This window comes from Odontesthes bonariensis, chromosome 16 (assembly GCF_027942865.1).
Source record: "Odontesthes bonariensis isolate fOdoBon6 chromosome 16, fOdoBon6.hap1, whole genome shotgun sequence".
In the NCBI taxonomy this organism is placed as follows: domain Eukaryota; kingdom Metazoa; phylum Chordata; class Actinopteri; order Atheriniformes; family Atherinopsidae; genus Odontesthes; species Odontesthes bonariensis.
In genome coordinates, this window is record NC_134521.1 from 24,325,616 (window position 1) to 24,353,612 (window position 27,997).

A 27,997-nucleotide genomic window follows, 5' to 3' on the forward strand; every position below is an offset into this window, starting at 1 on the left:
TACTGGAGAATAATTAATCTCTTTATTCCACTCAATAGATGTTGAGCAGTTTAATATAGTCATCTGCTCTGGTGATGAATGCGTAATTGAAGCTTCAATAAAAATGCACCATTTAGTTAGGTAAACTGAAGTAAATCTGTTAAGTTTTAAGGCAATCTTTAAAAACCAACCACACATTTGATTCGCTCCGTTTTTGATGATTATGATGATACTACACTGGTGTGCTGAGGTTTTGAGAGTGGCACATATTTGGATATGCACAACATTTTGTCTGTCTACCTGTCAATCTGTCTGAGCTGCCATGCCTGGCCCTCCCTGCCCTGACACTAAATCCATCTTCCAAGTGAATCTCTCCCCTACAAACAACACAATAGCCCCATTACTATTCAATGGAGAAGGGGCCAAGACAAACTGATAATGCCAATGTTCAGCACGGCCCATTGATTGCTGAGGAAAGCAAAGGCAGCAGCCCTTTGCTGGACCTGATGCCCTCTGCATGAGATATTGACAACCCGAAGGTGGGGGATTGTTAGAATTACATGAATCTTCTCATCAGAAATGTATGACACTGCTTGCTTGTTTGTTTTCTTTTAGCAAAAACTTGAGAAATCTTTAAAGCACACATGAAAACAGACATGGACATTTCTGAAAAAATATTCAAAAAAGGTTCATTTACTATAAAGCAACCTATCCAAAGCAACCCATCCCATCGTTGGGGTGATTTCTAAGAAAGGACGGGGCAGATGAAGGAGGGCGCAACCCACCAAGGCAACAAAAACACCAGCAGCAGCATCGGGCAGGCAACGACAACAACAGGCCCCATTATTGATCTTTAAATAATAGATGGAGAGATGGAAAGGTGGAGGGAGAGGAAGGGGTGAAGAAGTAAAAGAAGATGGAGGAGTCCCTGACTAAAAGACGGACCAGAAAGAAAGAATAAGAGTGAAAGCAAAGAAAAATAATGGACAGAGATTTAAAGTCATGACAAAAAAAACACACAGAGGAAGCTCAACAGTAAACCCATGTCGGCAGCAGGGAGGGATCCAGCATCAGAATGATGCACACTGAGGTTGTGTTCTACTGGGATGAGCAGGATATGATTTAAAGGGACAGTTCAACCATAAGCACAACCCAATAAAACAATCAAATGGAATCAAGATGTCGAAAGCCTCTTAAAGAACAAAAGTGACCCGAGTAGACCTCCTGTTAAAGTCTTGGGCCATTTATTGCTGAAGTAAATAAAGTAGGCCTCATAAATACTCAGTGCCTCGAATGAGAAGCCCTCCTGGCCTCACGGAGCAGCTCCACTGGCCTACATTTCACCGCCTGTCATCTGATGCCAAATTTCCAGCCACACAGTCAATATTTCAATAACCATCCTCTGATGTTAGAAATGAGATCAGACGGGTATGGCGTGCTATTTGCAAAATAAACTTTCCATAGCAGTTTAACCTACAGTCCAAGTTGGTGGCAAACTGAGATGTAGAAAAGGTGCAAAAGCCAGTTGGCAGCCAGGATTCCCTGAAGAGAGGTAAAACTAAATGATTATTTTTTTTTCTGTCTTAGATGGTTTTTAGTACATGATTGCATTGTTAAATCGGTTCAATGCAAAGCTGCATGGGCTGGAATTGTACCGAACGGGCCGGTCATTCATCCAACATGAACCTGCAATGAAAAATGGCCCAGCCGGTTCAAGGCAGCCAAAAGTGTCAAAACAGGCAGACTTCTGGAGAAAATAACGAGCCGACATTCTGGAAGGCAGTCAGTTACAAAACAGTGAAAACCTCTTGTGGAAAAAATAAAAATAAAAAAGAAGCTTTCCTATGCTCAATGATTGTTTTTTTTCTTAGTCGTCCCTTTTGTATCTTTTCTCTTTTCTTCATCCTCATCACGGATGGTCAATTAACATGGACTTGAAACAGGCAGCGCTGGATGAAACCTCAGCAGCTATGGGTGGAAGATAAATAAGCTTAGATGGGCCAGTGAGAAAATACAGATTAACACTAGTTCAAGTTGAGGAAGTGGAAAACAATTATATTTGATGGCTAAAAGATGAGACATGAGAGACTGGAGGCCTTAAGGTTCAAAAACATCAGCTACTCTGAATCATCGCACCGCAAATAACCTGCAAAAGGTTTAATGCTTCAATGTGGACTGAGCCAAAACATCAGGTCTTAGGCTAATAGCTTTAAAACATTAGCAAAGATGGCAGCCAAAAACTAACTTATTATCCGCCAGAACTTTATATTCTATCTGACTCACAGTATCGTAACTGACTGATCAAACAACAACAACAACAAAAAAAAACATCTACTTCGGGAAATTTTATTTTTTGACTTCTTGACATTTTTGAGACCAAGAATAAAATCCACTCCTCCGATAACTCCGATATCATTTCAATGAAAAATGTCCAATACAGAACATTTTATGATGAAATTCAAAATGCTCCATTGAAAACCTTTTTTTTTTGTATTATACGATATGAGACCATTTTTCATTTGTTGCAATCAGATTTTTAAAAGCCAAATTTCAACATCGGTATCCAAAAGCTAAAATTTGTCCATGATTATTGGATAAAGACCATACAGCATGAAGCAATGGGATTTTCTTTTTAAATTCAAAATAAGCCAACCCAACGTCTGTACTTGTGTGTACACGGCTGTCCTAATGAGGTTTTACAAGGTTTAACCCCCTGCTGAAGAAACACTAGACCTTTTTAAACTAAAGACGGCTTTATGTATAACTTGGATCAAATAAGGGATGGACAGCAGCAGAGCTGGGTAACAAGACAGGTAAGAGATTGTTCTGTACTGTATGTGACACCTTAGACTGCGACATCTTCCCTCTTTATCCCCTTTCATCTCCAGGGAGCCAATCATTACTCATCCTACTGCTCTCACACACACACACACACACACACACACATCTCCGAGGCTTTCAACACCCAGACAGATTCTACCAGAGTGACAGACATATAGGGATCTATGCCAAACTCATTCTGCTGAAACAAACGCAGCAGACTGGTCTCTGGATGTTGTCATGAAGCTAATGCTGTAGAACATCCCTCCATCTTTTAAATATCCAAAATAGACCAAACAAGACACCCAAAAGAAGACGCACAAGCGACACTTCCTGCACGGAGGCTGCTTTTCTTACATCACCACAAAGTTCACTAGAGGCAAACTCTGGCAGATTATTTTGGGATGCGAAAAACTAGGCCATCAAACTGTTAATTATACACACAGCTACATCATCACCAGTTCAGTGCTGAGTACTGGCAACAGGCAGATCAGATAGATTCATGTACAGGCTCTAAGTTATAGAATGAAAACAAACAAAGAAAAAAAGACATATGTACCTAGGCTACACTTTACTCAACCGACCGAAACCCTAGGTTTAAACTTCACACGCAGAGTTTAAATCAATTCAAACATTAAACCAAATCTAAAACGCAGGAGCGGCGGGCTGACCCTTAAAATATATCATTTTTTGAAAATCTTTAAATCACTTTGGAGAATAGAAGCCGGATGCTGTTGCAGCTGATGGGAGTAACAAAACACTGATGTGAGGCCAAAGAAAACATCCCACATCTTCAATACGTCACAGCTCTTCATGTGGATCAGGTTTACTTTCAATGGCGACTAAATACTGTTCAAACAAAAGCAGGTCTGGAATCATGCAGATTTCCAAACACTGAAGATAATAATCAGCCTTTTATGCATATGATTATTTCATTTTCGAATCCATCTCCCTCCACAGGGCAGCAGCTGGAAAACGCTTTGGCATTATACCAGCAGCAACAGATATTAGTATTTTTGAGTAGGTTTAAAATTCAAATTCATGCCAAAGCAGAACATGCAAGTGTCCTAAAATGCACATCATGAATATGCATGTGAATGAAGCTCATTTTCTCTGATCCCCACCCTATCGCTTTCTCTCAGAAACACACGCAGATACACACACACACACACAGAGGCGGCAACATCCAGAGCCAGAGGCACTGGCCAGAAAAAGGGATTACGACATCGCTTACTTTAGAGGACCACGGCTGCAAGCAGTTGGCATAGCAACGGACCAGGAAAGCCATTTCCACGGGAGGGAGGGTGCCAGCGAGGGGAAGTTTCCCCTCGTTTGGCAAGAGACGATGAAAAAAAAAATGAATAACTCAAGGAGGAGGGCAAAGGCTGACGCCACTCTCTTCGCTGAGAATTGTCCAGAAGGTGGTTTAAATTATTTTTTTTTCCAATTTAAAAAAAATTGTTTTCACTGATTTGGCGGTAAAGGGCCGAAGATCAGCTGGGCGACAGTCAGACGTCACCACGGAATGAGACTGGATACAAAGTCAAGAAAGATCCATTTATATGTGCAGCTTTCTGTCTTCTACTTAAACATTCAAGGGAACTGCAACAGGGACGCTTACAGCCCTGCGTGATACGAGAAACTGTGCCGAATATTCAGAGCTAAATCCACAATAAAAGAGGCTGCGTGGTGATAGATTAAAAACCATCAAACTTAACATACAAGTTTAGTTCATCTTTCTGGTGAAAGTTCAGTGAAGAGGCTCGGCAAGTCAATCTTGCCCTCTTGATGATGCTTTTTATTTCATTAGGAAACAGAGGTTTCCTCTCTAAAAAGATGAATAAATGCTGAATAAAAAGAGGGGCTCGTCTGCAGCCCCACAGAAGCAAGCCTCTCGTCTGGCTCCAAGCAATCCAAACAATCTCCTTTCAGCTCCCAAAAGCCTGGATCATTAAGCTGCAGTTCTTCTCTCCTTCTCATGCACTGTCTATGTCTGTCAAACTCCTTTCTTCGACTCTTTGCAACTCTTTTCTTCTCTATAAAGCTCCAGCGGTGCATGTGTGCGCCCAGTGATGCAGCTCCATGGCAGAGGCCAGTGATCCTGCTCCTGCAGCCCAAGCTTTAAGATCTCATCCCCGGTTCGCGCTCCCACCTCACGCCGGCATTCCTCCTCCCCCTCCCATCCTTGGAGAGAAGCTACCGTGGATGGATGCTGCGCTAAGGAGAGCCGGCTGCTAATGGGGAGAGTGGGAACGAGGAGAGGAAAGGGAGGGGAGGGGAATCCAGCTGAAAAAGAATGACATCACCTGTGCAGCGCGAGAGGGAGGGAGACAGAGAGAGAGGGGAGGTGGCACAAATGAGGAGAGCAGAGGGAAACTGCATTAGACGGATTGGATGCTGAGCAGATGTGGATGAGAGAGAGACGGAGAATGGGAGAAATGGAGAAATGGAGATAGGGAGGAAAGCGAGGGAACATCTTTATTGATCTGCTGGTAACATAAAGCTGAGTGTATTGAAGCAACCCCCTCCTCTTTGTGAGCGTGTCGCATAAATTACAAAAAACGAGGGGGGTGAGGCATAAATCACAGAGCCCCTGTGAGATACAAGGACAGACGCTCCCGAATGTGAACATGCGGCACAATAGCAGAAAGTGGTCATAGCTTTTCGTCTTCAAGAAAGAAAACACAAAAGACAGAACTTCACATGTGACAAAGACAATAAGCACACATACAGCAACTCAACCTGAGACAGTGGAGTGACGCGCAAAGAAAACCTCAGCTTAGAAAAGGCATTAGGTTGAGCAGTTTGTTACTGGTAAGAATTTGAAGCAGACCTGGCTCTGAGAGAATCTATAAATAACCCTGAGTGCGTTTTTTCCCCACTCGAAGCACCAGATGTGGAAAACCACCCAAGAAAGTTGGACCAACGGCTTGAGATGCCTGGCCACATCCCAATAAGCACTGAAGTCAAAATAGGTCCATCTGTCAAAATTGCAGGTTTAAAATGTGCATTTTAAACACAATAGGCACAACCCACAATAATATTTTGTGATCATAGTCATTTTAATGACAGCACAAGAATCATAAACTCCAAAGAAACAAATGTCAAAACCATGATTGTTTTCTTTTTTTCCTTTTTCGAGTCATTCCATGTCACCATCAAGAGCCAACTCCAGTTATCAGCCCATTAAATGGCCACCTTCTCTCTAACCCTTCTCTGGCCCCCTATGAAAGTCAGTCATCGTTCATTTTGCTCAACCATAGTGAAAGGGACCCTCAATGTCTGCGACTTTCCTCATATGCGAGATCATTATGCTACCTAAACCCAAGCAAGCAGCAGGTACAAAAAGGAAAGGAAAGCAGTTATGGGAAGCTCAACTTCACACCATTCTGGTTGGACTAAGAAGTTTACGGGCAAACAAGCATTTTAAAAGTCCAGCTTAAATTAACACCATAAATTCGTTTTGTGTGTGTGCCATGAAAATGCGCTTCCTGTACCAACATTAAAGCGCTGCACACAAATAATTTGTTCTTGTAAAGAAACAGTCCCTACCTCATTATCTCTGCATGCTACTATTTTTACTCTTTCTGCTAGCTGCTCTGAATAAGGATGCCTACCCTCAAACCACTCTCCTCTGCCCAAATGAGGCAAAAATACTCCTCCCGACTAAGAATGACATCATCCTTTTACTCTGCAGCCAATCAGATTCAAGCACATGGAGTCCTGCCTTCAGAGGAGCGCTATGTACACAAGAGAGCCTGGAAGAAAAAAAAAAGAGAAAGCTGGAAACAGATCACTGCATAAGCAGATAGCGGCAGAGAGACCGATATACAAAATAAAGGTGGCTAATAGTCTAAAAAGATGAAGGAAAAAAAATAGATACACACATCCTATAAACACGCCCAACACCATTCCACATGAATGAAATTACCGAGCCCTGAAGTGATGGAAGACTCTGGGCCTAATGGAGGGCTCTGTCAGAGAATATATGAGCACTTCAGAAAGAAAAAGCTGTGCTCACACTCTGGATGCGTGTTGAAGTAGGTGCAGCACTGCGTCTCCTTTCCCTGCCATCAAAGCCCAACACACACACTCACACACAGCAAGAAGCGTCAGAGGCTCAACATGACACAGAACATTTGGGAAAAGGAAGTTCTGGAGCTTCTTTCGCTAAGCACAAGAAGGATGGTGAAAGAAGCCTTCACACAGTTACTAATCAATATCTCTCCCTCTTGCTATCTAAATCTTTAACCTAAACCTTTAGAGGCAGTGCTCAAACCACATAATCAGCTATTTAGTTTAGATACATTTCATATACAGATTACCATCACTGGTCGTGGCCGCCCTCATGCTGCTCTCTGCTTTATATCGTCACACAGAAGTACTGAACACAATGGCTAAAAAAAGCCAAAATCACGAGGACCTAAAGATGTGAAATCGTAGTGTTTTGTTGACATACAATCCTTTTTTAGAGAATAAACTATCTCAGACAGAGCTGCTGGGAGACAAAAAACAACTAAATACATTAAAAGATTATAAAGAAGACAAAAAAAGGAAGAATTGACGAGGTCATTCTGAAGTCACAAATCTCTGCGTGGTCAAGACACATGTGGCTCTATTCATTTCCATCTGAAAAGGAGTTTGAAGGGGAACTGAAATGAGGAACACAGGCTTTGCACTCACTGTGAACAGGGCTATCTGAGTAATTAGCAGACACAAGGCAACTTAATGTGGTGACACAATGTCACTCATCTCAGCTCATCTCGTGCGACTGACCCGATTCTCCGTTCAAAGTGAAAACGTTAAAGCACGCACGCTTTCTGAGAGCACTGTCAGTAAGTGCACAAAAGACGAGGAATCTGTGTGCGAAACACGAAGCGGGATACACGTCACACAGGAAACACTTCCTGGAACAGTCTGCCATTGTGTGTGCTCGCTTGCACGAGTCGGGTCGAGTCAGGTGAGTGTTAATGGACGAGGCGAGAAACGGCCATATTTATGCAAGTAAGAAAAGTCATGGAATAAAATTCAATTTGAGACAGGTATGTGAAGATGTAAAAAGAAAAAGAAACAGTCAACATGTGCACGCTACATGAATTTTTGACCGCAAAAAGAAAATTTCAGTATCTTTGGAAAATAAGACTCGAACAAAAGACAGGAAGTGGCAGACTGTCGCACATGCTGTGCAGCTTGCACTGGCTACATGTACACAGTGCATCCTGTATGTGTCAGTACTTTGGGGACGAGACGGTCTCCTTTTTATCATTCAGCACGATGCTGGGACTACCGGCCCACAAGACACCACACGCACTCATCTGAATACGCTCACAAGCTTGCACAGAGTGGTCAGATGCAGTCTGTGCTTGTGTGTGTGTGTGTGTGTGTGTGTGTGGATACATCTCACATGTAATCAGTTCTGCCAGGCTTATTCAAAAGAGTCAGCTGAATAGAGATCCTGCTGTTCTGTAGAACACAGACGTGTAGCCACATGCGCACATGAAGAAGCGCTGAGTTGTTAGCTTAGACAATATTTCTCTGTTGGAACTTTGATGTGCAATAATCCCATAATCCTACTTCCAAATGGACAACGCACTAATATAAGGGTAACGTAAATGTGAAGTGTGTTTGGCGTTTCACACATTTTTGGCATAAAAGAAAGAGAAAGGCTGATCTGAAACTCCAGTTGGAGGGGCGGGTTCTACTCCGTAATATTTCCAGCTATGACAGCACATCTCCATCTTTCTATGAAGCACATCTGTGGAGGAAGTCTGGATCCATCTGTCCACACGTTGTCCCAAAAATGACAAAGTTCTTGCATGAAAACTGCCTCATTACCATTACTGCAATTCAAAACGACCTCGGCAAACAGCCAGATACGATGATGTCCTGTATGCAAGACACAATCGCTTAAAGCACAAAGCCCTCCTAATAAAAAGTGAAAAAGGAGAGTGGTCCCTAAGTATGTACTCGTGAGCGTGTCTGTGTGAAAGACAAGACAGGAATTCCTGCCATTTAAACCGGCCCTTCCCTTTCCGACGGGTCCCTGCAGAGTCAGCCTGACAGGGAGGTTTCAAGCCTTGAAGATCAAGAGAGCAGCAAGCAAAATAAAACCGGCACTAAATAACCGGTGACAATGATACAAAACGGACTCTGCGGGCCAATTTCTGTCAGCTGTGCTGTGAAGGTAATGGGTAAAAAGTGGTGTCTGACATGTTGATAACAATGGATAACATCATCATACAGAGTGAGAAACAACCCACAGGGGCTAGTACCAGGGAAAGATGGATTGTAAGCAAACAAGGGGAGACGGTGTGTCGGGCACAAGCACGCAAGAGAGACAGAAAAAATGTTTATTGAAAGAGGAGGAGACTCATGGATGAAAAATTTAGACTAAAAGGGGGAGAGCGGGTGGTTGAGGAGGAGGGAAAGAACTGCCAGTGAGATTTTACAAGGTGAAGAACAGGCAAGGGGGTGTTTTATCGTGGTTCATAGCACCTATTCATTTTTTACTTTACTGATCATCTGCTTTTGTTCAGGTAATGGAAACCCTGCAGACAAGATGAACAGCAGAAAGCTTCAAATAGCCTTCACCGAAAGGTTAATCTCATCCCGATGTAAGAGAAACAGGGTTAAGGCAGATTAAAACGTGGTTCAACAGAGGTCCAAAAACAGGGAAGATGCAGATTAGATGGGCACAAGGAAGAGAGAAGAAGCAGTGAGGAAAATGGAGTGGGAGTTCAACAAGGTTGTCTGTCATCTTAATGCTGGTGATGTAATCCCTAAAATTAGCAGCAACAACAGCCACAGACAGTGGCCCACTGGTACACTGTGCTGCCCGACATACTGTACTCTGCATGCCCTGCTGCACACTGTCAGGATGTCTGCACCATTCAACAGCCTCACAACAGAAGAAAACCGAACAGCAAGCTTAAATATGAAATGAGGGAGATTGCAAACAACCTGTTACGCAACTAATGTCCTATGATGCCCATGCATATGGGGAAAAAAAACACGATGCTGAGTAAAAAGTCGGGTTCTGTTAAGTAATGACATACAGTTCAAAGAAAGCTGCCATTGACGTCACAAACCACATTTCATAACAGTTTCTACGGTTCAATCACTGCGCTGTTGTTGGCTGTCGGAGGCAGCAGTCAGAGACTGGGCCCAGTATTTTGAGCCTAGGCAACAATTTGAGGAAGTAAACAAGTCGTTGATTGGCACGTGATCGCTGAACCAGACGGTGCCAGCTGTTTGGGCGAAAATATTTTGATCTTGTTTTTTCACTGCTTATCCCGAGGTTTCATTTGTCAATAAAATAGAAGCATAGCATCCCGGATGTTGTTTTAAACTGGATGAAGCTGCAGTTCGTTTCGCCTCAGAGTTTTTGTTCTAACGTAGGGTTAATTGAAAGTGCCGTCAACCCCAGTTCTAAAGCTAACAAAAAATAAATAAATAAAAATCATACAAAAAAACTCATTTTCAATTGGTCAAACTACTTCTGCCGAGAGCATTTACAGAACAAACTTCTGCTGTTTGTGTCTGCTGCCGTTTACAGACTCTGCACAGTCTGACAAACTGCAAATAATCCCAGCTCTGCCTCATCCTCCATCCTCCCCTCCTCCGCTCTCCTGTCTTTGTCCTCCTGGCCTCTCCACTCTTTTACCCCTCCCTCACATTAAATCCCCACCTGACAGTCTCACAACCTTCCCCTTTGCGCCTCATCTCTTCATCCCTACAACGCACCGCTCCTCCTCCTGCTGCGCGCCCACACTTTTCTCTCGTAATCCTTTCTCCTCATCTTCATTTCTCAGCTACACATCCGTCTTTTCTAAATCTTCTTCAGCAGTTCTTAAAGTTCAATTTCTTATCTCTTTAATGACCCAACATTTCTACATGCATGCACCCCCACACACTTTTCACCTTTTCCCCTTCATTCCGTCCCTCTACAAGTCCATCTGCTTTTGCTAATATATTTATTCCAAAAATGTACTGTTACTGTTAAAAAAAAAGGTCTTCCTTAGAGACTGACCATTTTAATCAGTGAAGGGATGCAACATTTTTTAGCGTGTGGCTTTCATTGTTCTTTTCGGTCCACTTGTTCCTGACTCTCCATCTCTCCCTGGGGCCCCGCTTGGTCTAGGAGAGGCAGAGCTGGCTATGGGCCCCTGGGGTTGAGATGGCCCCCACCTGCATTCTGATAGAATGAGACCAGATGAGCTCAGGAAAGGACTGGATGGACAAAAAGCAGCACACAGCTTTAAAACATAAGCAGCCCAGAATATTGTAGTTCTGTGCAGATACAGCAGCAGGAGTAAATAAAAACAAAAAAAAAACAAACACAATACTGCTTTAGAGAAGCACTTTCGTGGAGGCACACCCATACACACAGATTTGTAACACCATGCGATCGTATACTGTACATATGACGACAGGAAAATTACAGGATGTGCTGACAACTTCACTGTTATATAATGCCAAGCAAAATGTTATGAAACTAACCAACCCCGCTGAGCTAATTCCGACAGAATCAGCACAGGAAATGCACTTTTTCAACAACACGGAGGCTGGAGTTCCACAGATTTCCCAAACATCGCCGTTTAACCAGCCCGTTCAACTTAAGGAGGCCTTTAGCAGTCAAAGAGATAAGGAGACAAACTTCTCCAGTCAGCTCGGCAGCTGAGAAGCGTTCCATCGTCACACCTTTGTGGCTTTCAAATCTGAAGATGAAAGATGTGGCAGGGTCATTGCAATTCTTCCTACCAGGTTGACACCATTATTACGAAGCAGCTTTATGAGTCACACTAACGACTGACTGGTCTCACGAGGAATGCAACCTTAGATTTAACCGATGGTAAGCAGTGACGTCAGGGTAACCCGAGTAAGGCATCGGCACGAGGAGCACCAGCTCATCAAACTGAGTTCAGATGATACCACCAAAGACGGTGTCACCGTGATAAAGTCATCGCTGATGCATTCCTAAAAATACTGGTGCTATAAGAACTATGAGAGTCCATTTTATCCTGATGTATTGTGCATCAAGTGTTTCTTCAGGGTGTGAGCTTTGACATTAGAAAATAATAATCATAATCTAATCGTATTTTTCAAACCAAAGCTGAATAAATAAGAATGAACTCTTGGACCAACAACCACGGCCCCCCGAGCAGCTGCCTCATATACACGTGGAATGGTGGCTGAAGCTTTTCACTACTGATGAGAGATGAAGGAAGTGAAAAAAATAAAGCAAACATCAGACATTTTGCCTGTAACACAGGAAGTTAGCAAACCCCAGACGTTGCAAGCGTGCATTTCCGGTCTGCTTTTAAATCAGCAGGGAGGATTCCTGCTTCACGCCTCACGTTCAACAGTTACAGTGACTAATAAGCTGCACGGCCTCACACAGAAACTTAAAAGCAGTTGGTATTTTAAAGCAAAGCAAACATATCTGTGTCGATATTCGGAAGGCGGATTCTGCTGTGGATAGGATTTAACTTGAAATGTAGCACAAAGTGAACCACTACGATATCACTTTGCTGATTTAGATCTAGTGCTGTGCATGTGGAAGGATATACCGTGCGGGTGGCTGAACCTGCACTGAATTAATGAGCCAGAGGTGCCGTGGAGCAGCCCGGCTGAAAGAGCCCTTTGAACAGACTGCCTCTGCAGGGCAAATGAGGGGATGGCTTCATCTATCCATCTTCCCTGCAGGAGGCAGACAATAAGCCAGAGGCATCTGATGTCTAAATGAAGTGACTTTCTCTGTGTGCATCAGTTACAGCGCAACATTTGTGCGTGTGCGTGTGGGTTGTATGAAGCTGAGTTATTAGTGAATCCCAGCAGTGTGTTATTGCAGTGAGAATGCGCAGGACCTCGCGTCTGTGCTCGGTGGAAGAGGAATCAGCTTTCTGTATCAATAAAAATCAATCACAACCACCTTAATCATGGCACCGAATATGATAAAGTATATTAAGTTAAATAATAAAATAAATCTTGATAAATTTGACTTTTGCTGGCTTGAAAATAACAAAAATGTAAGCTAAAGTTGCAGCTCACTGGTGCAGTATTCTGTTCAAGACCCAAGAAATGCTACATTTCTTAACCTTTCTGGGGGGGGGGGGGGGGGTAACTCCACTCCATTCACTCAAGAGTAAGCCATTAAGAGACATAGAGAGACACCAGACACCAGTGCAGAGCAGTGATAATGGATTACTGATGTGATTATGGATCAATAAGACAACCAAACGACATCTTGTGATCCACTGCTAGAACCACAGTTCTGTTTCATGTGCTTATGTGCGAATAATTTCATTTCAGCGCACACATTATAACATTAAAGACAGGGAACTCCCTAAGTTGAATTGCATAAAGCAAACAAAAGCAATAATAATAAAAAAATAATAATAATAATTTTAACTTGGTCAAAGGACAAAACGATTAGTAAATCAACTTGCTAAAGAACTTAAAGAACAAACTTCTATAAAGGGCAGCAGACACAAATGTCAGTCTCTGCACAGTCTGACAAACAGCAAAAAATTCCTAAACATTCTTTTTTTATTAAGCAAACTGCTGCTTTATGTCGAGCGCAGAGCACGACAAAGTCACATCTTACAACAGCATCTCACTACACACGGATCTATGATAAATTAAAGAGCTATTTCTATACGGGAACAGATTTTATGATGGATCTCTTTCTGCCAGCACAGTAAATGTGAGGAAACTGACCACAAAACAGCACACGAGGGGAAACAAATGACATGTTTTCACTCTCAGAGAGGAAACCTGAGAATCATTATATATCCCATCAAGGCTCACGTAAACCTGCCTCCATCCTCTAAAGTTTAACTGTCAACTGAACAAAACCATCTTCAGTTGTTGTTCCCAGCATGCATCTGTTTATTCCCCCGTTGGCCCTCTTGCTATCTGCCACCCACTGTGTCAGCAGACAGCAGTAAGCATGTGTGAGGCAGCCTCAGAACAACCTGCTTTCCCCCCTCCTCAATGCTGCCCGTGTCTAAACAACAGGTGCCTGAATCAGGAGAAACGCACACATGCACAGCAGACCTGCCAACAACCACAACAAAAAGCCTGATGCATGTGGAGATGCTGCAAGGCAGAAGCATGCCGTGTTAAATGGAAGCATTAATGGAGACAAAGTTGCACTTAGTACTGCTTCCTACCTGGTTGTTGACATAACCCTGAGGGGAGGAACACCACCAGACGGGGGGGAAAGGGAAGAGAAACAAGACACAGTCAGAATAAGAAAGTATGCAAAGTCTGTGTGTCTGTCTGTTGAGAGAGAAATGAGTGAAGGCCAAGAAGTCAAGAGCTCCACTCATGCCATAGGACAATAAACTTGTGACACGGATGTGATTTGGCCATGTGTTACTAGTTCCTCTTGTTTTCCTCCAACCCTGCTCCAATACAATCCCAAAGCGTTCGCTAAATCTATACATTTTCTGGACAGTTGCTTTGTTTTTCGTCCAGAGTGGAGAAACTTTATATCCTAAATGCAGTCACAGACTACAATGTGGTGGGACTCTGCGTTTGCTGAAGGCTAGAAATGTCATTTCAAAAAGTGGAACAATCACCGAGGGAGTACAGGGGCAGGTAGGGTCGACAGAGGACACTTTTAAGCTCTCCATTAAGCCCCCTTTGTAACGCCCCAGGGAGCTTTACAAGGGCAGGGAAAAGTGTGTGTGCCAACCAAGCGTTCTGCGTAAGTGACTTTGTGTGTGTGAGGAGCAAAGCGTGGCTTCAGATGATTAGCTGAAACTGTAACTGACACAATGCTGGCCCCAAGTGATCCTATCAGAGGGAGGGAAATCCACCCTTACATGGGGACATACTGTTCAACCCTTTCGAACACTGAACATTATTCTCAAGAAAAACTTAGCTACAGTATCAACTTTTCTTTAGAGATTCCTAATCCTAATTCCATTTTCACAGGTGACACATCTTAAATAGACACAAACAGTAGAGTTCAGCAGCTCTGCTATGAATAGAAACTGTTAAAAAGCTTTAGCTGTTGTCAAGCAATTCCTAATCTTTTTCATAAAATCGCAAGTTTAATCTAAAAGTAAAAGCAAGCCTTTAATATGACAGAGCAGAAAAACTGTCAGGATTAAACGGTTAAGAGCAGAGAACACTTTCCAACTGTCACCTTCCACTGCCGACACTGAAAGCACTGATGAGTCAGTGTGATGTTTCAGAGAACCAAACATAAACCCTGCTATTGTCTGAAAGAAAACTATTGTTTGAACATATCAATCCTCCCCACCTGAGCATGTTGAAGGCCCGCAGCGAGCTTGGTTAAGATCCCAAACATGTAAACAGCTATTGGAGGCTCAGCACTGGCCGTTGCTGCTAATAACTTTTGTCGTCCTACCGTGTTGTAGCCGGCGGGTTCTTGGCCGTCTGTGATAAGTTCCCGCTCTCCTCTGGGGTTCACCCTCCTGAAGCGCCGCCTGGACCGCCGCTGGGACCCCTCTCTCTGGAGGAAGCTGTCGTCCCCTTCGCTGCCGTTATCCACCTGCAATACACAGCCGACACTCTCCTCAGAACGGAAGGTTCTGTTGGACCTGCAGCCGCAACGCTCAGGTCCGTGGCGGCAGCTGGACGACCTATCCACACTGTTTGAGACCTGAGAGCACGGCTCAGAGCACGGCTCAGAGCAGCTGCGCCTCAGTAGCTCAGACTTTTGGACCTTAGGAACCGCATTCAGATTAGTAAATTCTACATTGTGGTTGTCAGTTTCTGAGTTGTGCCGCTTATAATCCAAGTTTGGGGTCTCAGCTTGTGTCAGATTCTTGAACGTGCTCCCTTCCTTTTTCGGTGGCTCCTCTTCCTGTCCAGGAGCTTCTGAGATCTGGCCCTGCTCCTCTGCTGGCTCCTGGTTGAACATCCAGTTCTTCCAGAGCGCAGAGAGCCGGTGCCAGCGGAGCACACTCATCCGGACTCAAGGACGGTATCAGAACAACACATAAAAGCAGGAAATACCGCAGGGGAGGGGAATAAAAAAAAGCAGGGAAACTTCTACACAAAAGCTGAAAAGAATTGTCGCCTCCGAGAATTTACAACAAAGTCAAAAGTCCTGAGGGATTCCCCAGCATCACATCCTGTGGGCAAGCGTCCAGAATCAAAGAAAAACAAGAATCAAACTAGATGACCGACGATGAGGACAGAAAAACGAGCGCTGCATCTTTTTTGGTTCAAAATGTGGCAACAGGAGTTGGAGACGGAGTTCAGCTGCTCAACATGTTGCATACTGACAGACTTACTCACATGCTCACTCGCTCGCTCTGTCGCCGTCTGACAGGCGCACAGAGCAAACACTCAGCCCACAGTTTCCTCCAGGAAACCGTAAATACACAAATATCCTCTGCAGGCAGAAAGAAAAACAGCACGGCACACAGATTCCGGCCATACAATCCATTCCCGGCCTGTTATTGCCGAAAGAATTCACTTTGTTTTTTTCCTCATTACATAATGTTAAGAAAGCTAATAGCCTTGTTATATCAGTAACGACCACGTTGTTTTTTCCCTTTTCTTTTAAATGTAAAACATGTCACAAACGGGACTCTTTTTTGTCCTAATAGTTCAATTCTGTCCTTAACTTGTCTTTTATTCTCTTCTGTTTCTTCTGTATTTATTCAAATCATGATTTGAAAAGGGACTTCGAACAGTTTTGTGCAATCTAAGCAATCATCTCCATCAATGAAATAACCACATTTCATTTTTCTTCCGTGGTGCAAACATCGAACAAGAAAGCAAGTTGACTGCCAGCATTTTAGTTGAAGTTTGGTTTCTTTGTGCATACTTTACAACAACGTACTGTTGTCCCAAATCAAATAAGGCCAACTGGGCACGTAGTGGAAGTGACCACAGTATTATTTGACCATTATTGACACATTACCAGTCCAATTTAACCGACATAAAGACCAAATAGCACCACAACACCTCAATGACTGAGAAAAATGAGCTAGATGTCAAGCATTGGCCAGACACTCGGACACAGCGCTGTGACGTGCTTCTCCTACTGAATGCTGTGCATTCTGCTACACAGCCAGGGTGGTGACGGTCAAACATGAGGAGTGTGATCCACGCTATCTGAATTTTGAAAAAGTTTGGTCTTTTATCCATGTCATTTTGGGGGATATTTGAGTCTTTCAACTTGTCCCCTTGAGCTCACAATGTGACTGTAAAGCAGTTAGAACACTGAAGTACGATTTGGTCACAGATCCTCTACACCACAAACACTGCATTGTTGGTGATCATGGTGTATTCTTTCCTCAGGTCAGTCATGTGCGTTCAGACATCTCATGTAGAAAGACTCATGCCGGCTGCAACCAGTGATAAGGACCTGGTGTGCGGCCACAGTGTTTGTGTTCAGAGAAATATGGAAGAGCAGCAGTATATTTGTGCTGGTTGCCTTCCAGTGTCCTCGTGTTATAAAACTCACTAAACGGTATCCTAAAAGCGATCAAATGTTTAGGATTTCTCAAAAATAAACATCACAGGGCTCACCGAGTTAATACAGTTTTGCTATATTACACAGACAGTGGGTGATTTAGGCGTAATGGCCTCTTAAACAACTGAATGAAGGATAGTGCAACTATGAAACAAAAATAACAATTGTAAAAGGGGCGGGTGTAGGTATCGATGTGTCCCCTCAGCAAAAAATGTCATCTCGCCAATAATGAGCCTCGTGAGTCAGACAGCCTAAAGGTGGTTAGAAATGTATCATACTTTCATGTCCATCTTGACTTACTTTGAGTGTGTCTTTTGGGTCTCCTGACTGAATATAACAACCCCCCCCCCACGACCACCAGTCACTGCTCTAAACTGACCACATTTCCTGTTTCCGGAGCGCATTTAAATAAGAATGTGATGAACTCCACTTCGACTCATCTGTCGGTTTACATTCCTCTCCATCTGATGGTTTCCCCATCAGCGTGCATCAGCTAACCTTTGTTTGTTTGTTTTACTTTTTAATTCCTCTCCTCTCACTGCTTTCTTCCATTCATTTCCCAGCATTCCCAGTACGCACGCACACACTAAACCAACCCCGTCTGAATATCCCTCCTGTCCCTCCTGTCCCTCCTGTCCCTCCTATCCCTCCTATCCCTCCTGTCCCTCCTGTCCCTCCTGTCCCTCCTGTCCCTCCTGTGACCAGAGTGATGATGAGCCACAGATCACATTCCCTCCTGTATTCCCATGGCTCCAATTAGCCGATTGGCTGCAGTGCGGTGTGACTTCACCACAGTCCCCCTGCTCTTGTTTTCCGGTCACATTCTGTCAGAAGTTTTTCAGGAATCTCTCCTGTTTTTGTTCTTTTCCTTTTCCCCCCGGTATAGGTATCATCGATGATATGAACCCTTCCCTCAAACTTTCCCACTGACCGTGTTTAAGCACTGATGCCAATACAATGGTCTCTATATATTTGGTTATATAATGGCACAGCTTTACACTTGGTTACACAATTTCTTTAAACCAGTTTCAAACTGTTTTCAAAGTGCTATCAAAGGCCAGTGGCTAAATTAGCTTAACCAATCTGAAATAGAAATATCAGTGAATAGAAGATTGAAGCAACAACTAATATTCTTATTATCAATTTTACCAATGAACCAAATATGTGTGAGTTAATTCATCTTTACCTATTGAAGAGGCAGATACGTTAGTCTCAGATCTTTATCAGGCATAAAGACTGATGCTAAAAACGATCCATGATCTTTAGGGAAATGAATAAATACATAACAAATAAGGGGAGCGAAGCTACAAGGCATTCAAACTCTGCTTCTCTTCCTTTCTGTTTTGTTGTCGGTAAAGTCTTACCAACTTTTTGAAAAGTCTGAAATGGAGCAGCTTAACACAAGTGTGCTGTACAATGTTGCTTCCTTCCTGTCAGTCTGATACATAAGATCCAAAGAGCCTCGCCGCCCTGCTGTGCTGAGACACGAGGAACCGTTACAGGCCGATAAACGTGGACAAGATGAGGAAATGCACAGATCATAACATCCTCTACATAATCCCCTTTGCTAGTCCTAAGTGGAAAAAAACTAAAAAGAAAGCGGCATACTTGGACATGAAGACATATGTGCAGATGAGGAAAAACACTTCATGTTCTCCCTAAGGTTCTGATTAGCTGATTCATTCCGTCTCCTTTCTAAGCGTCTCCACTCTTCCTTCCACCCTCCACTTCTGCAAACGTCTCTACGCTCCTCCAGGATGACACACACAGAGTCGATTGTATGATTCATTTAGAGGAAAGTTTAGCTGAAACTAATTTTATTCCCTCAGCAACAAAGTCTTCTTTTCTTAATCATACTGGCTTTATCTCCTGCTTCCCAGGCAACTGAATCGACGAACTCGCCGGCTCCTCTACAGAACCCTCGTTCAAATTCACACAATCCTGCCTTTAAGACGGTCAGCACCACCGCGGCCTTTTCCTGCAGCAATACCCGCTGAATGGACCCAGTGGGGCAGTTGAGGATTAAGCGTTTTGCTGAAAGAGCTCCTCGCTGTTATGAACCCATTTCAGTGTGGTAAACTTCAATGAAAAAGTTCTGCTCGGATGTCCCTGGAGCTGCTGGGTGGGCTGGGCATCCTTCGATGTTGCTGACAGCTCGAACAAGCCTCAAGGTTGCCACGACATCACAACGCCCTTTATTCACACTGCAAGCAAGCACTGACACGTCTCGTCATAAGATAGCGGTCTTCCAGCTCGTGTAAAGGCAGATGAGATAACGGGGTGAATCGGTGGAAGTAAGAACATGACTCTATGTCACAGCTCTGCTTTCAATCCAGTCTTACTGTCAGAGTTATGGCAGCTATGCAGTGAAAAGAAATCCCTTGTAGTTCTTGCTTTTTCTGGTTCCTTGTGACTGGTGGATTGAACGAGGGCTGTAGGTTGACTGGATGCTATTAATGGACTGAACACTCTCTGTTGGGTACCGGTGCCGAGGAGCACATTTGATATTTTAACAGTGAGGTCAACGAACATCAGACTCTTTCAGTCTTTCTTTACCTCTTTCTTTCATCTTTCCTATTCCATCATTTTTCTCTCTTTCCACTCTTCCCTTTTCTATAATGGTATGCGTCTTTCTTTCTTTCCTTCTTCCTTTGTGGCTTTAATTTTTATCCCCTTCTTCAACTCTTTTCCTTCCATCGCTCTCCATTCCTTTTGTCCATCACCTTCTTAACCCCTCGTTTCACCCTTTCTTCTTTTATCTCCCTTTCCCTTCTTTCCTCTTTTGTTCCAGTCAACAAACACCTCTTCAGTTCTGGTTGATTTCTCTACGATGTCTGAGAAGCAACACTTGAAAGAATAAAAAAAGAAACACAGGTAAACTTACTTCGCCAGTGCAGGGTTGATGACACAAAGCAGTTTTCTCCGTACTCTTCTTGTTAACAATGAAAAGGAGAGTTGTAAAAGAAAAGATCTCTGTCTGCATTAGAAACTTGAACCTCCTGCACTGACTTACTGTAGCTTAAAACAAAGATTGTAAACAGAGGAAAACACCTAGCAGCTTACTAATTAACGAGGACCCGCTCACTTTTTAGTCATTAGCAAAGTGACAGACTATTTTTTGAGAAGTAACCTCCTGGAGCCTCCAGTGCCCAGAAAAAAAAGCTGAAACATGCGGTTTTGACACCAAGTTGTAAATACCTACTTTTTTAATATGTTGAACTAGTCCTTTGAGTTGCAAACTGTTACAATCATGCATTAGTTGAATAAAAAGACATTTTCAAGCCTCTGGAAGATATTCTAATCTTATTCCTCTCAGTTTTAGTGAAAGTGTAACTTCCAGTTAACAAGAGGATTTTTACCACCAGAAGCTTACTGGAGGCACAAAATGAATGCTTTCATTATTGTGTTACATCACAAAGTGAGAGGGGCTAACAAATCTTGCACATTATTTAGACCCCAGAAAAACGCGGGCATAAATCCTTGATCTGCGGGCTAAAATCCTGGATTTTGCGATTGAATATGCGGGGGTTTTTAATGATTTTATGCCGTGAAATTGCGAGAAGTTGCGGAACTTGCGAATTATGCAAAAAGTTGTGAATTATGCAAAGTTGCAAAATATGCTGCTACTGAATGAAAAAGAGTCATTTTAAAGACCTCCTATGATAAACAAGCATACTGGAACCAAGTTACTTCACAGAAGGTTTTTTTTATTTTAACAAAAGCAGTTTCACAATACATACACACGCGCACACACACACACACACACACACACACACACACACACTTCTCGGTCTCATTCTGTTTAATTTATTCTTTATTTGGCCAATTTCAAGCTTGTACGCTACTCACCTCGTTTCAGGTAGCCCTCACAATGGTTTTGGAGGTTGATGCCTCGGTGAACGTCAGCTGTCTGGCTTTGGCTTTCCTTTCCGCAGCTGCAGAAAGCATTTTCAAATGTTTCGCGCTGGTAAAGTGGCACGTCACCGACGATTTTCTTTTATGCTCCAACACACAGTTGAACGGGGTGCAGAATAGTTTCCCCCCACTTTCGTGCAAGACATCGGGGTACTGGTTTGCCCGGTCTTTGGCAGTAATGTGCGTCGGTAGGTGAGATCGATTAGCTTTTTTCATTTTGTCTCTCGTTAATTTTCGACATTTTTTTCTCTTCCCAACTTTATGCAGAAAAGTGCGGAGATTGTGAAATCAAGCGAGTCCTGCATATTTCGCATATTTTGCGTGGAAAATGTGATTATTGCGGTGAATATGCGGCTTTTTTGAAAAATATTGACCCCCGCATAAATCAGCGGTATTTTGCAATGAAATCAGCGATCGCAAAATCGTGTTTTTCTGGAGGGCCTACTTATTGCTACAGTTTGAAGCAAACAGAGCGACACACTGTCTAGTGATGACAAGGTTCCATCACTTTTCCCGCTGGCTACAGGAGGGAGGCATTTTATCAGTACCATCGCTCAGATGAGAGACTTCCAAATCAAAACGAAAAATCTGTACAAAAGCTTTCCATTCTTTGACCTCATAGTTAGACGACATTATAAAACGTTCCAGGTTTCTTGAGGACTCAGTAGAAATAAAAACAGCAGAGCAGGAAAGACATTCAAGGAGGGAGGCAGAGATTTGTAAAACGTGAGACCACGAGGAAGCAAACAGGAACACTCAACGTTATTTTCAAAATGCTGAGGAAGTCAAACTGAATGATCACACGATAACATATTCATAACAGAGCACCATAGCTGAGTTCCATAGGACATGGCTGATGTGCCCTCTCTGAAAAGATGCCCAACGCTCCTGTACTCAGAGCCACAGGCAGTTTTCTGAAGCTCAAAACCAAGTCTGCCCTAATGCAGAGCTTCTGTGTATCATCCATGTTACATGAAGCAATGCTGACTGAAAAATAGATACTTTTGGAAGTACAAAACACTCTACTATCCGAGATGAGTGCAAAAAATATCTGGGATTCCAGTCAGGGCTAGCAAAGTCCAAATGTAACTCAATCTTCAGCCTCTGCTTGTGTGTGAGGCCTGAGTGATGTAATTTTTTGTCATCTGCACTAGTTTGCTTGATGCTGGGAGAGATGGGCTTCCTTGGGATCATGTTCTCCTAAAAACACAGCTGCCATAAAAAGGTAAGTGTAAGTGTAGACATATCCCTACATTTCATTCATTTCATGTCATGACAAACCAGCTACGTGTGGGTGAGAAAGCGAGAACGACCATGTTATCAGAGAAATTTCCATGTAAATAAATGCGTGCAACACTCTGATGCCTTCCAGGAAAGACTGTGAAAGTGCCATATTATCCTCACATTCAAGCTAAATGTGAGACAGGGAGAAGAGAAAGAAGAGGGAACCAGATAAAAGGTAGAACAGAATGAACGGGAGAAGGATAAAGCAGAAAAGAGTAAAACAGACATCAAAAAAAGACTAATATCAAAGGCCAGAGAAGGGAGGGGCGGCAGGATAAAAGTGAGATGTGGTGGGAGTGAGACAAAGGCAGGCCGAATCCAAGACAGAAAGAGAGAGATGCAGCTTCTATACTCACCACAATCATTTCTGATGGCTCCAAAGTGATGCATTCACAGCCGCGTCTGCCCCCCAGCTGCTTGCCAAAACTGTGGAGACACACGAGCGCAAAAATCAGTTTAAAGCAGAAACAAACCCAAGCAGAGATGAGAAAATTTGCTCACAAGTAAAGCTGCAGCAGATGCATTCAGTCACATTCGCCCACCCACAGATGAACACCCAAATTACAGGCCATCAAATCACAATAATTACCCAAATCATTAGGCTGGCCTAGCATTAAACGCAACATGATACAGAGGGTGTCCAGGCCATGTCGGTGCCAAACGTCTTTAAACAGGAGGAGAAACATCTGTTGAGAGTGAAGTACACCAAGAAGTCTCGGTCTGTTCTATAAGACTCAACACCAAAAATGAAGAGATTAGCTTTTACAGCGATTGGCAATAAATCCTTGAGCTGATAACCTTTTAAAAGACAGAATTACGTATTTCATGGGCCATGATTTTTAAATGTTCTAAAAGCCTTTTTGAGGTGCCCTAAGACATTAATTAGTAGTTAACTTCTAAAGTAGTGTAACTGAAAACCTTTACGTGAAAGCATCTCGGTCAAGAGACATGCTTTCACCGGTGTTAGTGAAGTATGTCAGCAGTTCATGGTGGAGGACTAACCACAGGAGAAAAAAGAAAAAAAAGATAAAGAAAAATTCATGACCGTCTCCTCAAAATAACGGTACACAGTCAGCAGACTAAAAACACAGAAACCAGTTAAGAAAATAAACTGAGATAGACTTGCTGATGCAAGAGGCCGCCCCACCACACAATAACACCCATGAATGGGCACATTTACGGCGCTGACAATGAAACAAAAAAAAAAAAAATCTGTGAAACTTCCAAATTATTTTCACCATACACAAACCCTACTGCTCAGTAGATGTAACAAATCTGAATGCTGAGCTGTCAAAGGAGCCATGTGATGAGAACGGACCACGTAGCTGAGTCCGCCCCCTTCTCATCACTGAGCAGATGTCTTCATTTACTCCAAGAAAACGAAAAAAACTCTTTCATTTAAACCAAAGTCGAGGATTAAGTCAAACATTTCAATATTGTAATTAGCAATAATTCCATAGCAGAAAGGCTCTGGTTATTTTCCAGGTTACGATGTGCTTGCTAAACCGTGACTTAACTCTAACCAAGTATCTTGGAGCATTTACCAAACCCATGAAAGCAAAAGCTGAAACAATTGACCGAAAGTGTTGCCTTTCTGTTGGCACTGTTTCTTAAGTGGCAGCATGCAAGTTCAACCCGTTAAACACAACCACATAATGAGTCGTAAAAACGTTTGTGCATGTTCCACATTTTTCTGTCACATCACTTTATACATCAATAAGAAAAGCTGCTAATTCGGACATTTAGGATGCTTGGCATTTTGTGGGAAACATCTTTTCGGGCTTAAAGCTGGGAAAGCCAAAATGATGGCGAACCCTCTGTTTGGTGGACCGCAGCTTCAGCAACTCAGCCACATCCATCTCCATGCTCCCCCAGAACACAGAATAGGAGTTGCTGAGTATTCCTATGCATGCGCTTGTATTGTAAGGGGTTACTCTGAAGGCTAAGCAGTTTTTGTCAATGTTGGAAAAGCAATCAACTTTACACCTAACATCTAAAAGGGACTTACACGCATGTCTGCATATGCAGAACAGCCATACCAAAATAGAAGGAGGTCGAACACCATGCAAAGACACTCAAGGGTCCAGTAATTTACACTGTAATAAGCAAAACGATAGTTTCTCACATTTTCAGTCATTTAAAGGGGCTCATGCACGCAAAAACGCCTCCATGATTCAACTCCTTCTAGGTAAATAAATGGTAAATGTTAAAGGGGAAGTTCCTTTTTTTTTTTTTTTTTTTAAACATGGACCTTATTTCTGTCATAAATTACGTGCATCTACTCAACGATAACAGTTTGGTGAAAGTATTTAGATCACCGGAGACCAGCGTATATAACGGGAGAGAACAATACAGCCTCTAAATGGCATTATCTGTCTTTATTTCACCAATACTTTAAGACGAATGAATGAATGAACGCGTACTATTGCACTGTTAGCTCAGAGCAGCCATGTTGTTGTTATTTGGGGCTATCGGGGGCTTTCTACACACGCATCTACTGGGATGACTTCGTCGCCGCTCCCCGCTGCAGCACAACTCATTCGCTCCGTGCTCTGTGACGGCCGGCTATCTTCACACGGAGTTTGCTACAGCTAGTTTTGTGCAACATGGCAATTTGGAAATACGCAATAACGAACCATGTTACCAGCAGCAGTAGCACATTCCGTGTAAAGATGCTGCTGCTTCTGTGGCGCACGTCGATGACGTCATCCCAGTAGACGCGTGTGTAGAAAGCCCCCGATGGCCCCTAATACCAACAACATGGCAGCTCTGAGCTAAGTGTGCAATAGTATGCGTTCATTCATTCATTCGTCTTAAAGTATTGGTGAAATAAGGACAGATAATGCCTTAATTACAGGCTGTATTGTCTCTGCCCTGTTCACGAGGACGTATTTCAATGAACGTATTTATGCCAGAAATAAGGTCCAGGTTTAAAAAAAAAAAAAAAGGAATTTCCCCTTTAACATTTACCTTCCATTTACTTAGAAAGACCTGAATCATAAGAGGCATTTTTCCTTGCATGAGCCCTTTTCTCCTTTTCACTGATGTTTAGGCTTTCAGGTAAAAAAAAAAAAAAAAAAAAAAAAAAAAAAAAAAGGTTTCCGATGATTTGACACGTGGATTCATTCTAAGGCTTATAGATTCAACACTGACTGAGCCCATTCTGTGTGCATATGGAGGCGTGTGCACAGGGTTTGGGAGAGTGCAAAAGATGTTTGAATCTCAAAACGGATTTGAATTTTCAAGCAATTCTTCACACGACATTGACAACAAATCCCTCAGAGAGTGAGTGTCTGTGTTTACGAATACAGCAATTACTCACGTCTGTGTGTTTCCCACTGACTGCGTGAGGGTGGGAGAGATCCTCCGTCGGAACGGCTCAATCAGAGCATGCAGTGAACCCCGCAAGCAGATTGAACTGCCAAAATGTCTCGCTCCCTTTGGCATGTAAAAGTGGCGATTTAGCATTGTTTAAGGACAGGGGGAACGGCTGTTTTTTGAACGTGGAAGCGTGTTGAGCTGAGAGAAAGCCAACATTCACGTCTTTTAAACCGTCTCAGCTTTCTTTGATCCCTCCTTTTACCCCTCAGCACACCTGCTTCCACCCTCTGTGTGCCCATTTTTTTCCTTTAAAGTTTTGTCATTTTCCTCTTTGTCCACACTGTGCCATTTCCTATGACCAATCACTTCAATCCCTTTTATGTACTGATCCTTTTTTTCCCTGCTTTCCCGTTTTTGCCTACTTTACCATGCCCACACCATTGCAAATCTCTCCCTTTGCATTTTATTTTGGGCTTTGCTGTTTTCTCCACATCTCATTCTGCATTCCCTTTCATCCCGCCTCCCTTTCCTTTCCGCTGGTCTTACTCTGCATCAGAAGGAGCAAGCTTTCATCATACACCATCCTGAATATCAGCTTTACAACGATGTAAACGGTCCTCGATGTCAGACTCTTCATTTGGAAGCTCAGGTACAAGTCTGTCTTTGTAATGAGATCCAATGATATAAACAATAATTAAAGTCCTCTTTCCAACACATTTCTGAATTGGAATAGCCATTTTCACAGGAAATGTGATTGTGAAAAAGATGCACATTCAAAGCCTTGTTGCATCACATCGAAAGAGGAATAAATCTTTATCCACTGAACATGAGGAGAGCTGTAATGGGAGGAAATCAGCTGAAGACCTCTTTCACTGTAGCTGAACTTGGCCCAAATGAGCCGTGTGGGGATTCGTTTTACTGCCACATTAACTCGATACGTTCTGTGTCAATATGTTTCACACTGAACAATCTCTGAGTTAAGTGAATGAGGTTCAGCAAATTCCTACTGACACAGCCTTGCTGTCCTTTTCATTAAGTTGTCTCATTTTAAAGCCATTAAGAGCACAGAGCAAGTAATGTTAATAAGAGAAGGAGTTTCAACTCAATACTCCTACCTTCATCAAAAGCTCTTTTCTTTTTTCTTTAATTCAATGACTCATCACGTGACACCATCTTGGCCATCTCTTAGGGAATTCAGCTGCTTCTTGCCCCCCTGCGCTGAGGTCAGATGCCAGAGTCAGCTGCAGAAAACACTTCTACAGGTGGAAAGGGTTTACTGGCATCTGTCCATGTCACCTCATCGAGCAAGACGGTTGCCAACACATGGGTTGTTCACCAAGTGCACCAATTCAAATTGCCTAAATTGCTCCACGCCACAAAAATGCTGTGCTCTTGGGACAAAGATTATCTACAAAAGTATGACATTTCTTTAAAAAAAAAAAAAAAAAAAATTGAACTGCTTTGATTGGGAAAACTAAAAGAAATGCAGAGTAAGAACATAAACACAATGAAATCCACACATCTATAAAGGAGCAAGTACATCCAAGTTCTCCAGGGGAGGAATGCAGTGGGCTGGACTTGGAGCTCTGAGCCCTTTGCATGGAGGTCAGCCCGACTCTGACAGATCTCTCTACACTCCACTGAGGCGAAACGCCTGGTCCCTGTCAGCACCACACAAAGCCTGCCAAGCCTGTCTCTTCACTCTGTGTGTGCAGGGTGGCGAGACAAGTAGTGTTAGGGGAAACAATGGAGAGATACAGTGGGCTACAGATAAATTAGCTTTAGCAAAACTGGAGTTTAGGCTGTGTGCCAAGTGTGTGCCACTGTGTGCGTTTGCTCCATCCTTTTGTATTTTGTAACCAACTGCATCCCCAAAAAGTTGTCTGTACCCACTTACGATGCTACTGCATCTGCCCTGACTGAACTGACATGCGATACATGTCTGTTGTCAGCTGGTGTGAATCTGTTTCAAACCTCTGTAACCACAATATGGCCAAACTTTAGCCTTTACAACTGACAAAGCAAAAAAGATACTGATAAACATATCAACAAAAGAATCAAAACGACAGCACAGAGTTTGGTGAAGATCTCACAGCACTCCAGCTCTTTTGGAGCTGCTTTTCATTCCGCCTGAAAACGTTTCTTTCTTATTAAGGAAGACTGAAGAAGCTGAACCGAATGTACAATCAAAATAAAGAATCCTCTGAAGATCTG

At 43.0% G+C, this 27,997-nt stretch overlaps 1 protein-coding gene across 11 annotated transcripts in view; it reads right to left on the reverse strand.

Annotated features, from left to right (window-relative positions):
- The window catches only part of rapgef6 (Rap guanine nucleotide exchange factor (GEF) 6), a 134,415-nt gene that overhangs the window by 64,732 nt on the left and 41,686 nt on the right, over positions 1–27,997 (reverse strand). For 5 of the 11 annotated variants that reach the window (XM_075486661.1, XM_075486663.1, XM_075486667.1 and 2 more), the window contains 3 exons: positions 22,819–22,888; positions 15,182–15,325; positions 13,974–13,991 (listed from right to left, as the gene is read on the reverse strand). In XM_075486661.1, the coding sequence (XP_075342776.1) occupies positions 13,974–13,991; positions 15,182–15,325; positions 22,819–22,888 (232 nt within the window). Of the gene's footprint in view, positions 1–4,033; positions 5,042–13,973; positions 13,992–15,181; positions 16,109–22,818; positions 22,889–27,997 lie in introns of those variants that run through there. The other 6 variants (XM_075486666.1, XM_075486664.1, XM_075486665.1 and 3 more) reach the window with 3 other exon arrangements.